At 34.9% G+C, this 13,125-nt stretch overlaps 1 protein-coding gene across 1 annotated transcript; it reads right to left on the bottom strand.

Moving 5' to 3' along the window:
* Positions 1-3,728: 3,728 nt before the first annotated feature.
* BTLA (B and T lymphocyte associated) lies at positions 3,729-13,125 on the bottom strand. The gene is made up of 5 exons (XM_063304431.1): positions 12,948-13,125; positions 7,914-8,237; positions 5,815-5,976; positions 5,386-5,432; positions 3,729-4,295 (listed from the first exon to the last, which is right to left on the bottom strand). Exons 1-5 carry the CDS (start codon positions 13,015-13,017, stop codon positions 4,011-4,013), a joined length of 888 nt encoding a protein of 295 aa, XP_063160501.1. The 5' UTR covers positions 13,018-13,125; the 3' UTR covers positions 3,729-4,010.

Below are 13,125 nucleotides of genomic sequence, written 5' to 3'. Positions count from 1 at the left end.
TTTTTTTTTTAAATAAAAATGTTTGTACAGAATTGACTTTTCTAAATTTTCCAAAATCAAAACAGAATACAGAATCCTAGCAAAGTTTAACTATGATATAATTTAAAACTGTAATATTGTTTGAGGGAAACTGTGCAAAGAAATGCTGTACTTCCTTTTGTTTTTATTTTATTTTACCCTGCTGAATTAGACACAGCTACTATTATGCCTTTCATAGATTAATTCTATAATATATGTTACAGTAAATTTGTATTGTGGAATTTTTGAGGCAAGTTTCAAAGGAAACAAAAACAAAACAGGTTAGAAATGAAGTCAGGGGAAAGTCCATCTGCATCAGGAAGAGATAAGAAAGGTCAGGAGACAATAGAGAAGAGAAAAGAGAAAGAGGGCAGGAAAAAAGAAAAAAAAATCTTGTTTGTTCTCTGGGTTTAGAGAGTGAATGATTGCGAAGTAACAGAGAGGTTAAGAAGCCATTTGCCAATCACTTTTGCTTTCCTGAGAGGACTCAAGGAAAAGTAGGTAGAGTCCAGGAATAAAGGATATTCTCCATTTATGGATCCACAAATATCAGCAATTTCTCTCTTTTAATAAGGCATATTCTCTTTAAATTGCATCTGCCTCTATTTTGCAAATGTAAGATAACTGCCCCGCTCCCAAAATTCACAGGTCATTATTTTGGTGAAGAAAAGTTTCATCTTCCTTCTGGGTAAATAAAATCTTCACTACTTAAGGTAGAATGTCATTCAGCACCAGTTATTAAGGAACCTGTGAGAAAATGCTATATTCTTAATTGGCTTGTTGGTTTCTCCTTTGTGTCTTGGTTGTAGCATAAAGAAGAAAGTGAATTCAATGGACACCTGGCTGGATCATCAAGGCTCTTTGTGTTCTTATGGTCAGTTCTCTGAGGTAGAAGAGGCATTTGTTGATTTTATATGCTTATTATATAACTTCAACAATGAAAAATATTAATGAATGAATAATATTTCCATAGTAATGGTTATGAGACAAATCTTCATCTCTTGCTAGGTATCCACTTCAATTTAACCCATGCTTGTGCTAAACTATTTTGGGAATTGTTTCACACATTAAAATTGGTAACAGGTTCATAGCATGGTTGAGATGGACCAAATGTTACCTTAACACATTCAGTTTCATATTTCAAATCTTCTGAATACTCTAGAAAGAACTGCTATCCATCATCATGTGTGTGCAAATATTTACAATAGAAGCATTATATAACAGTTTAGTTTATTGACTGAAGAATTCTTGGGGGGTAAGAGCCAAACATCTTATCAAAACTGCTGATCTGAAAGATGGCGCTGTTTTGGTTGTCATCATAATAAAGGAAAGCTAAAAGTGACTATAATATCAGCTTAGTGGAACTGTGCATTAACTAGAGGCTCTTCTGTATACATTAAAAATGGTGACTTAACATATTTCATTCCTGCTCTTTTTCAGCATAGTTACCATTGCTAGTTGGTCAAAATTCATGTAACACCTTATTATGGACTTTTCAGACAGAGTCCCCTTTTGGGATGAAGTTTGTAACAGGTTAACATGAAACTCAAATTCTCCTATAAACTAAAGGGGATGAGTTTTGTGTTTAGTATAAGACAAGCTAAAGATAGGTTCCATAAGCAGCAGAAGCCAACCTTCACCTGAACCATGAGAAATGATTGGAAGAAAGGTTAATAAACATAGTTTCAGTGAAATCAGCATATATAAGATGGGAACTTCTGGAAGACTTGGCAGTAGATTCTCCAGGATTCTAAATAATAGAATCATAGAACAGAAGCATTGGAAAGGAATATACTGTATATTCCATCAACTGAAACAGCCATCTATTCTTATAATATATTTGATAAATGCATTTTTGCTACAAATCCTCCAGTGATAAAGAGACTGTTATTTCTAAAGCAGTCTGCTTACTATTTAAAAGGACTAATAACATTTTCTTGTAATTTGAAAATATATATTCGTCAGTATAGCAGATCTTTCAAGTAGATTTTTGGACCTGTATAAAGATGAGATATAATCTGGACCAATTCTGTGAACAATGTTTAATATATATGTGTGTGTGTGTGTGTGTGTGTATGTATATGCATATGTGTGTGTGTGTGTGTGTATAAATAAATACATAAATATGGTTTTGGAGGGTGCTAGATGGGGGAAGACTGGCTTAGCATTAATGATGACATGAACATTTATTGCCAGAAGTTAAGTGGCATAACTGACTACTAGGTGCTTTTGATATGAAAGGACTAGATTTTTTTCCCCTGCAGATGAAACAGGCATCGCATTCCTACTCTGTTGTCTCATTTATAATTATTTCCACCCAAAAGTCTATCTGATCTCACTTATATGCAATTTCACTTCCTTTTGTAAACTGCATAACCTACTCTTATCTGTGTACTGCACTCTTTCCTCTGTAGTTTGTCTGTTTTCTATAATGTTTCCTGTTTTTCTTTGTATTACTGCACATTTTTCAATTCAAAGATAAATTCATTCAACTGTTGTTCTAGTTCTTTCAGTTTGTCTGCCTTCTTAGATATGCTATATGTCCTTTTTAATTCATTTTACTTCTAGAGACCTATTGATTGCCTTCCCGGGTAGCATGCTATATGGTATAATCCTGTCAAAGTAAATCTGATGACCTCACCATCATTAGGTGAATACTAAGTAAGGACAACATACTTTGGGAGTAATGCATTTGGCATCTGTGCTACTTATTTTCAGAATTACTTTTTAAATATTCACATCCATTTCCTGCTTGAACATTACTGTTAGTTTTATGAATAGGAGCTGTACCACTCCCAGTCTGAGTTCCTTTTTCATTTCCTAGAATTTGTGAGGGAAATTGCTTTGAACATCAACTTGGAAAACTGAAATACTGATTTAATTAATCATCAGAGATATAAAAATACCTCATTAAATCAGAACTAATATCCATCTAGGCTGGCATCCTGGTTGCTACTGTATAGCCAACTTCATCTCTTGGGAAGCCTAAAACCTGGACATAAGAACTTTCCTGCTGTTTTTCCTTAGCAGAAGGTAATCAGAGAAAGCATGTGGACTCCATCACTAGTTCCTTTAAGCCATCAAAGCTATATCAGAACATAGTGAACAAAAAATAGTAAAAGCATGGCTTATAAGAGAGAATCTCATCTGATCTCAATATTTCAAAATAGCCAGGATTGCATATCACATTAAGCCATCATTTGTCTATCCCTAGTTTATTCAATAAACTACAATTGTGGGGGTTCACATAGAATAGCCTCTGCAACACCAGTTAGTACTCATTCAGCTTCCCCAATAGTTATGCAGTGAACTGAGATTGCAGTCAAAATTGATAGAAGTCAATTTTCAGTTCCTCAGAACGATAGTTCATGTATTTTTTTTAGCATTCAATATCTATTGCTAAATTTTATAGAATACTGATAAAATATTCATCTATATTTTCTGAAGAAACAGCTTGGTAATAAACTACTCGTGAATCAATAGTGTCATAGATTCATCAGCTCAGAGACAGGCAACGTTTTCTATTGAAGGCCATAGTCCTAATGAAGCAAAGAATGGGTGAAGAACCAAAATTGGTGAAGTCACTCCATCTCTCTTTTTAATTCCCTTTGTACACTGGAGGAAAGAAAGAGATTATTCTTACCAGATGTTTTGAAAATAGCTTGGGAACCATGAAATTAGAATGGTGGCCATATAATCATCATAAGGCAGCAGTCTGTCCATTATAGATTATATCAAGGTTTCTGGTAATTTCAAAGACATTTATAAAAACGTAATTGACAAATTAATTGCTATATACATGGAGATATAGAGTGCAGTTGCATAGAAAATGTGATTCAATTTAGCCATGTATTATCTGGGAAATAAATAATTATTTCTTTCCAGAAGAATGTTCCAAGCAGAAACAGACTGTATGAGTGTGTTTGTGGATAAGCTTGCTGAACTATAATGGAGAACATAAAACAGTACTAATCAATGAATGATGTCCACTTTTAGTTCTTCGGTCTAATGATGGCATATTCTGTAAGTTCAATTTCATCAAAGGATTTGTTTTTCTGAAAAAGTTCTCCATGACTTAATGTTGCATAAATAATTGGGTTCTCCTTATCTCCAGGTAGGCCTTCATTATATATAGAACTTAGACCGGTTCTAGAAGCTGTCTGGTAATTGTCTTGATTCCTATTTGGAACTTGAAGCAAGCAAGGCATGGAATCTTCATTAAATGTGGATCCCTCACCTAAGACATGAGTGGCGCCATCATTGCAGAGCTGGGTGTTCTTATAGAAATTGATCAGCAAACATTACAACAAGAAACACAAAATATAATAAATAGGTATAGTTGTCAACAAAGAAAGATTGATCACCAAACAATTCAAATATCAAGTATGATGTTAATGTTAAACACTTCATAAAAAAGACACTAGGGACAAAATTTCCATGGAACTGAAGTAGTAAAAGAATGTGTAGGGAAATGGAAAACTGTTGAGAGTTTTCTTAATGTTTCCTTCTACCACCATCACTCCATTTTCCTAGTTTGTTAAAATTGCAAACAACCTGATAGCACAAATCTTTTTATGAAACTCAGTGAGTTGTACTGTGCACCAAAAGATTGATTAATATTAATCAAAACATTGTTAATTAATTGTTAATTAATTAATATTTGATTAAATATTTAGTAAATATTTAATCAAAGGCAGAACCTTCTTAAATTGTGCATGAATAGAAAAATCATTCATCATACAAATAATAAGTTCCTGGAAGTAAAGTATATACTCAGGAGGTGTAGAGAAAACAACAGAGATCGGAGAAGGAATGTGACAGTTAGCAAAACATGAATGAAACCCGAAAAGGAAGAGTGTGTGAGAAAGAAGTTAAGGTGACCTCACCTTGACTCTCTTTCATATATGAGGGAAGAGAATATACTGTCTGATATTCTGTTATGGTAGCCTGTAACAATAAAGTAGAGTTCCAGTATTTCTTGTGGAGTATATTTCCTGACCTAGCCTACCTTGAAGGGCTGACAGGAGAAGATTGTAAGAGAAATAACATGACTATGTGTATTAAATTTTTGGATGTGAGATAGGAAAGTGTGCTATTCAATAAAACGTTGCAATGTAGACTGCTTCTCTTCAATGTTCTTCTCTTGGAAACACATCAATAGTCCAATGATTAATTTTTTTCTCCAATAATCCATCAGCATTTTAAGACTAATGAACAAGATGTTGGACAATTTTGCTGGGTTTCCTGATGATATCTCTCTATTATGCACAGATACTGTAGTATTGTTTGGCTACATCAGCAGTGGCACTTGCAGAGGGAAGGAGGAGAATAAAAAAAATTAAAGCGATAAGTTAATAATAAACCTACCTTGTTAATTCCACTTTCTGGGCTTGATGAACCTGTTGCATTTTTTACTGAGAAGGAAAAAACAGCATGTTGTTAAAACAACTTTATAACTGTTATGAGAATAGATTTTTTCATAAAACAGGGATCATGAAATATCTCAGTATCTTTTTAGGTAAACCACAACTGTCTCTGAAATAAAGGTTGTTTATTTCAAATTTTAATGTCCTGATCCTCTTCATAGAATCAGAACCTTAATATCTGAAATAAACAAACTTTACTTAAGACACTGAGTTTCATAAGCACCAAATAAGTAGCCTTATTTGCTATGATATTTCATAACCATATGAAATAAATTAAAAGATGACTTGAAAGCAAAAGGGAGAGGTTAGAAAATATCTGATCCTGGAACCAACCGAGAATTGAAAGAATGAAATTATTTAGATAACACACCTTGAGGTCTCCTCTTGAAACACAGCCATCCAAAGCATCCAGAAATGAGGAACAGAGTACCAAGAGATGATATGGAATAAATCACAATCAACATCTTTTCAGGTAGTTCCTGATCTTCTGTAGTATTTCTAGCATTTAGAAATACTGAGGAGTTACTGGGATCTATATAGACAGAACATTCAAAATTTCATTAACATTGAAAGCAATAATAGCCTTATTTTTTATAAAGGGTTCAAAGCAGTTTCAGGATGCACTGTAGATTTAATAGTTTTAACAGATCTAAAAAGCCAGGAACATTATTTGAAGGATTAAATTGCAAATTGAAATAAAATGTGTGAGTAGATTTCTTGGTGCCGAGGATGGGGTTTTATCAGTATCCTATTTATTAGCGCTATTTCCTGTGTGGGAAGAGGTCCCCAAAAGTAGATCTCCATCTCCTTGATCCAATTCAGTCCTCAAAATTGTTTTTAAGCTTTTAAAAAATAAATATTAAGAGACCAGACTATTGATCACCTGGATTTATGTCTTGTGCCAAGTTGTAACGTGGTTTGCTTGGTTCTGAAGCTCAGTGCTGTGTGAATACAGCCATTATAGTTATTACTGTAACTTTTTAAGGTTTATTTTGTATGAACACAGTCAATTGTCATTAATAAAACATAATTTAATGTTCAAGTCCATGTAATGTCCAAGTCCATATAAATTTGGAAAAAAAACTTGCTGGAAAAAAACTAAAATATTGAGTTCAAACAGGGAAATAATTCTGAAGGTTAAACACAAGGAACAAAATAGATGCTTGATGATACATTTGATGATACATTCATCCATAAAACTTGTCTTTGTGATCTTTTTTCTCTTAAAACAAAATTATCAACATATTAATAACAGCTGGCAGGGAAGCTGTTCTAGATCTAGAAAGCAATGGAGAGTTCTTTTGTTCTGTGTGGTGGCAAATCACTTTTGAAATCTTGCCAAGAAAACTACAAGGACTTGTTCAGGCAGTCGCCAGGAGTCAATACTGACTTGAAAGTGTACACGCGTGCACACACACACACACACACACATTTGGGGATAATCCACCATTTCTAGAAGATGGAAAACAACAAATCAGCCCTTAAACTAGGCTCAATAAACTTATTTTTACCTGCTATTATAACAACAGTGTTGCAGCTAATTTGTCCTCCTTTGTCAAGCAGTTCCAAAACTTGGGAGCAGATACTAGGAAGATCCTCTATCACAGTGCTGACAAATGCTAAGCCTTGACACTGAAAGAGCCTGCCTCAATAATCTTAAAACCCATGCAGACTGCTATGGAAAAATAAATTATTTCAAGTAGTCCGCTCCTAAACACTGCAAGATTTTGTAAGATATAATTACTTCTCCAAATGTTGCCTGGAAGTGGTCTGAAAGACAGTTTTGATGTTTTCTACAACTAGTTTCGATCAAGCCTTCTGGACCAGCTGAAGAAGTTTCCAGATACTTTTCAAAGGTAGCTCAAGTTAGAGTCCAAAACTCTGTAACTAAGGCATGTACTAGCGAGATCTGACATATCAAGGAAAATATACAGTAGTGTACTAGTTTTTAACTGTGTGAACACAGGTTTGGCCATCTCAAAAACAGGACATTCACATTCAAGACTAAAACAGATATACTTAAATTGTGAATCGAATGTGATCTCATCCTGAGTTGAATGAATTTCTATTCCCTGATCATCTTGTTCCAAGAGCACCTTTGTCTGTTTTGTTTTAAGCTTCAATTTATTGCCCTCATCTGGATTGTTAACTACGTTAAGTCATTTATTTAGAATGAAAACAACTTCTTTCAATTTAGATTAAAAAAAGAGGGTTTTTTTCAGTACAGCCTAGATAATCATATTGTTGTTGATGATAATATTGATTTCTTGGGCAAAATAACAAAAATAAATGATCAGTTGACAATTATCAGGAGATAGAATGGGTTATTAATATTTTAGTGTCCCTCCCCAGCTTCATAGTTCATAACTCCTCCTACTCCCAAGGCATTTTGCTGAACTATGTTGTGGGAAGGATGGTGGTTCAAGAGCTTTAATCAATAAACTGGATATATATTGTCTGAAAGCTTACCTTGAACAATTAATTCTATAACGTGACTCTCAAATTTTTTTTTTCCTGCAATAGCTTTACAACGATACTGCCCACTATCATTTTTATCAACGGATTGAAAATCCAAAACAAACGTTTTTTTATTCATCCATGAAATGGAATGTCCTTTTCCATTATACAAAATATGGAACTTCTTTTCGCTCTTGTTCAGCATGTACCAATTCATTTCAGGCTTTTTTCTGCAGTAGGTCACAGGGCACTCTAGAATGGCTGAATCACCACGATTTTTATGGTATTTTGTACCTCTTTCAATAGTAATGGTGGTGCAGTTATCATCTTCAGAATCTGAGAAAGGCAAGATAGAAATTATGTTTTGCATACTTTATGTATCTCAGTAGAAGTAATGCACATAATATCTAACAGATATCTCTCATAATCTTTTTGTGGGAGAGAAGTTTTTTTCCATTCATAAATTAATTTTTTGGTAAGTCTCATTTAAATGGCAAGAGCACATAGGCTTTTAAACATGACTGATAACAGACTACTGACTTCCATAGCCAGTGGACATATTTAGAATTCTGCAAACATGTTTAGGGATCTGTATTGCTATGAGAATGACTTGTTCATTCAAAAAGGAAAAGAAAAAAAAGGCTGCCATTGTGGAGTGGCCAGTAACAGAAAGTCAGATAGGGAAGGAAGTCCAAAAGGTACCATATTAAGGACCCCAAGTTTATGAATACAGGGTTCTTGACAGATGGATCTTACATCCCACCATTAGAAAATCTAATGAGGCTTCTGTTCCCTTAGAAGATAAAGGACCCAATAGCAACATGTTATTTAAAGTCACCAGGCCCTCTCAGACATTGAAAAAAGCCCAGGCCAATTCCAGGTTGAGGTTCTTAACTATCATTAAAAAACAAAAACAAAAAACTAAGATAACAGAGAAAAAAAGGACCAAGTAAGTTTAAAAAAACGAGCCTAATTTAAAGAATACTTTTGAACTTGAGAGTGAAGACGAAGATTCCTTTTCTTCATCCCCCTGATGGACTCTGAAGGTCACTTTGCTAAATAAATGCCAAGAGCTGATAGTATAGCAAAACCTGGCTATAAGCAGAAAAAGCAGAAATGATTAAAGAGTCACTGCAATTACCAGAAGGCAGAACTGAAATCAGTGTCTGAGGTTTGAGAATCAAAACCCATCCATGACTGAAATAACTTTGGGGAGTTGTAGAAAAAAGAAGTTACAACAGTTGAAGAGGGGTTTTTGGTGGTTTATTTGTGCTGGTAGACAGTGTAGGTTTAAAGTCACAATAATTCATGCTTTTCAGATTTGGGAGTTATTTCTTTGGATGTGGTCAATATTCATAATAAAAAGTATTCTTGAAATTTGCAAGACAAAAGGTAATAATTCTCTTTTGATGTTCCAAATGAAGCTTAGTAACTTTTTAATAAAAATATAAATAATTTGGGGAGCTGTAAATTTGGGTTCTTGTTCTATTTTTACCTACTACTAGTGTTAAAACCACCTGTCTGAAAATGTTTGCCTGTTGTGGACATAACTGATTGGTGTGATACCCTTGTAGTGATTATGGCTTACATTCACAGAGGTATAGAATCATAGGGTTGGAAGGGACTTTGGAGGTACTAGTTCAACCCCCTGCCGACTAACTCGGACTGCATACTAACTCGGACAAATGGTTGTTCAATCTTTTCTTGAAAACCTGCAGTGGTGGAGCACCCACAACTCCGGGAAGCAAGTTATTCAATTGCTTAATCGTTCTCACTGTCAGGAAATTCCTCCTTATTTCTAGGTTCCAACTCATATGGAAAGCTGGCTGGGAGGTAGTCAGCAACTATTAAAAAATACATTTAACCTTAAGTCCTGGGGCAGGGGTCATAATGGGAGATAGTAAAAATAAGCGGATGTACAGTAATTGATTGGTGCACAGAACTTAGTGTGAGGAAAAGACTTTTTGGCAGGGAAAAAAGGAACAAGAGCCTAAATTTGTGTTGCAGAGAAGGATATGAGTAGGGGGCAAATATCAGAAGCAGGAAAGAATTGAGGAAAAAATTATCCTCCCCTTTCCCGGATTTTGGAGTACATATTGTAAGCCCTCCTTTTGTCATTTCAATTCCTTATATATAGTGTGTCAACTCATTTCAAAGAACTAACGTTTGTTCTTTTGATATGTATAAGAAAAGCAGAAGTTAAGGGAGAAAAGGCAGGCCATAAAGGACCACATTATTTTTAAGGGAAGCAAAGCTCCTTTGATCAAGTCAGAGAAAATGTTCACATGTAGGTTAACCCAGGGATTCTCAAACTTCATTGTGTCATGATTCCCTGAAATGATAAATGCATTTGTGTGCTTTCCCCCATCAGAATTCCATTCTGCTGCCGTCTTGGACCAGGTTCTCACAAGTGGGCACAAAACACTTTTCTGTGAGATGTTAAAGCAGCTTTACATTTTGCAAGGCTCATTGGCTGCTTTGAAAACTGACCCTGGTTGCACGTGCATGTGTCTACCCAGACAATATTTCCACTGGAATTGCCACTGAAAGAAAATAGCTGTGCTTGCACATGCAAGTGGATTCAGCCAGGAACAGCTTTCAAAGCACATGTGTAAGCCTTGTAAAAGAGGTGGCTCTTTTAAGCATTAGAATTGAGTCACTTTGTTCACCTTAATAAGCATGGCAAAAGGGGCTCTCTTGAATGCTTTGCACACTAGTATAAAAATATTTTTCTACCTGACTGCTTTAGCCTTCAGAGCTGCCCCTCTTTTGACCCATTGGTAAGTAAGTAATAAAGTCAGGTTGGGCACCACATAGTGTCATAGGGTAAGTAACCTAAAGGAATGTCAGGAAACTATGATACCAATTTTCACAGCAGAGGCTACAAATGCTCCAGGGGCCTCAAAGCTGCCTGCAATCCACCCATGCTCTACAACATGCTTTGACAATGATAACCCTAATATTGACACATACCTGAAACATACATCCGAAACAGTGGCAGCTTACAGGTACATATTCAACATGTATCTCATTTTTGGATGGTGCAATGATTTCATAGACACATGAGATATACTGTATTGACAGAAACTTTTTCCCCCAGTAACAGACTATTTTCCCCTGTTTTTCTCTAACATATCAAAGAGCTGTTATACAACAAATGGTAAGCTGTGTATCCAAGACTGGAATCAGTAGGGTTCATAATCAGAGAACTGCCACAATGGAAATTCCAGAATTTTATATTTTAATACTTACTTTCTTCTGTTCTCTTTGACAGAAGATAACATCCAGTTTTATTTCTTTGACTCAATTCACACATCACTCTAAACCTTAATGTGTTCATTTGGCTATTAGCTCAGTTTGTTATGGTTAATAAATCATGAGCTATGGCTTAACCTGATGTGTGAACCTTTTTTGCTTTTTAAAAATTTGATCTAGATTAGGCTGTGCAAATGCTGAACTGGTATTTGAATTCACTAATGGGCTGAATGAAAGCCAGGAAACTAAAACTGAATGTTGACAGAATGTGGCTGGGTAAATGCTTCCTATGTCTAAAAAATGGGTGCTCTGAAGAGGTTGTACCTTTCTTTGAGGAGTAAATTCCTTGATCCACCTTTGTTACTGGCGGTCCAGTTAGAATCAGTGGTATGGAGAATCTTTTACTAGGTTTGGTCTTTTACTAGGTCTTTTACTTACTTCGTAAGTTGCAGCTGTTCTTGGATAGGGTTCACATGGAAGGATAGTTGGATCACAGTAAGCCGTTATCTTGCTACCTCCTAGGTGGATGACTGTAACTGCAGATACATGGGGCTTGAAGATAACTTGGACTTATTAATGTCTGTTTCTTTATTTGCTTCTGAAATCAATTGTTTATGTTTAGCTTTTAAAGCAATAGATTCTGCCATTAAAATTCTGAATACAACTTTTCTCTGTGCTTTAAGATCATGGATGTTTCGAATCCCTTTCTTAGAGGACATATGTATTGTCTCTGTCAAGGAGAGAGCTTTGTCAGTGTGCTGCCGCATCTGTAGAACACCCTTTCCATATACATTACAATCCTTTTTATAATCTTTTCACATCCAGTTTAAGACTTGCATAAATTATCAAAGCATTTTCAGTGTTGCCTCTGCATGATCTGTATATTTTTACAATTTTAATCTGCCTGTGTTGGTTTTAATCATTGTTGCTTTGCGATTTTTGCAGAATTTAAATGTATTCAAACATTTACATACCACCTTTGAAAGAACCTAGATAAATGGCACTTTACAAACTTTTTAAATAGACATATAATACCCTAAACATGTTCTTAGCCAGTTTGGAATAATTAGTATTTATATACAAAGTTTTCTAAACCTGTGCAACTTCCTCATTTCCCCTGTGATTGTGAAATGCAAAGCTTAACTCTATAAACTTGTTCTCATAATATACATTTCATCTTGCATTTGATCTTCTCTATTTTTCTCCAATCTACACCTGTGTGAATATATGTGTATGTGTGAATACGCACACACACATGATAAACAAATTCTTGAATTTTTGAAAAAAAGATAAACGTTTACTATTTTTGTACATTTCACACATTAAAGTCCAGACTGCTTTTAAATCCATTGACTGATGTTAAAATCAGTAACATTTTACTGATAAAGTGCACATGTTTCTAGTTAAAGTAAAATAACGAGGTTGTTCAGAACTACTTGATAGGAAGCTACATTCTAATCAGCTGGACATATCTTGAGGAAGTGCACATATAATTGTGTATCTATACTACTCAAACACATACACACACACAGTAGAACTGAAAAGAAATCTTCTGTGTTGCTTTTTGTCCTCTGAAAGTTAATAACTTAGTTATAAATAACACATCTAACACAATTAGAACTTTAATGAGATATGGGTGGAGGGTATCAACCCATATCTTGCTTTATATATTCATCTAAGTAGAGCTGTAGTTTTCCAGATGAGTAGAGTCCTTATGCAACATCTAGAAAGAACATTCATGACCCTATTGCTATTATTTTGAAGAATAATGTTCTGAGTAATGTCCCTTACCATGTGCCCATAAGTTGTCCTTCATCAGCATCAACAAGAGAAACTGTAATACGAAGTTGCCTATGTACATGGCCTGGAGTTATCCTCACTTCAAGGTCATTGTAAAAATGGAAGAGAATCTGTGGAAGAGAAATACTTTCTTTTGCACCATATAGACATTCTTAAATCAGCTTGCATT

This window comes from Candoia aspera, chromosome 5 (genome assembly GCF_035149785.1).
Source record: "Candoia aspera isolate rCanAsp1 chromosome 5, rCanAsp1.hap2, whole genome shotgun sequence".
NCBI lineage: Eukaryota > Metazoa > Chordata > Lepidosauria > Squamata > Boidae > Candoia > Candoia aspera.
Note: the sequence above shows the minus strand (reverse complement) of the source record. Positions and strands in the feature narration are given on the sequence as shown.

Coding starts and splice junctions, on each gene's coding strand:
- BTLA (XM_063304431.1), bottom strand. CDS start 13,017: ATGTACATAGGCAACTTCGTATTACAGTTTCTCTTGTTGATGCTGATG. Junction 5,977..7,913: donor TATAGAATTAATTGTTCAAG/GTAAGCTTTCAG, acceptor CTGTCTATATAG/ATCCCAGTAACTCCTCAGTA. Junction 4,296..5,385: donor CAGAAAGTGGAATTAACAAG/GTAGGTTTATTA, acceptor AATTTCTATAAG/AACACCCAGCTCTGCAATGA.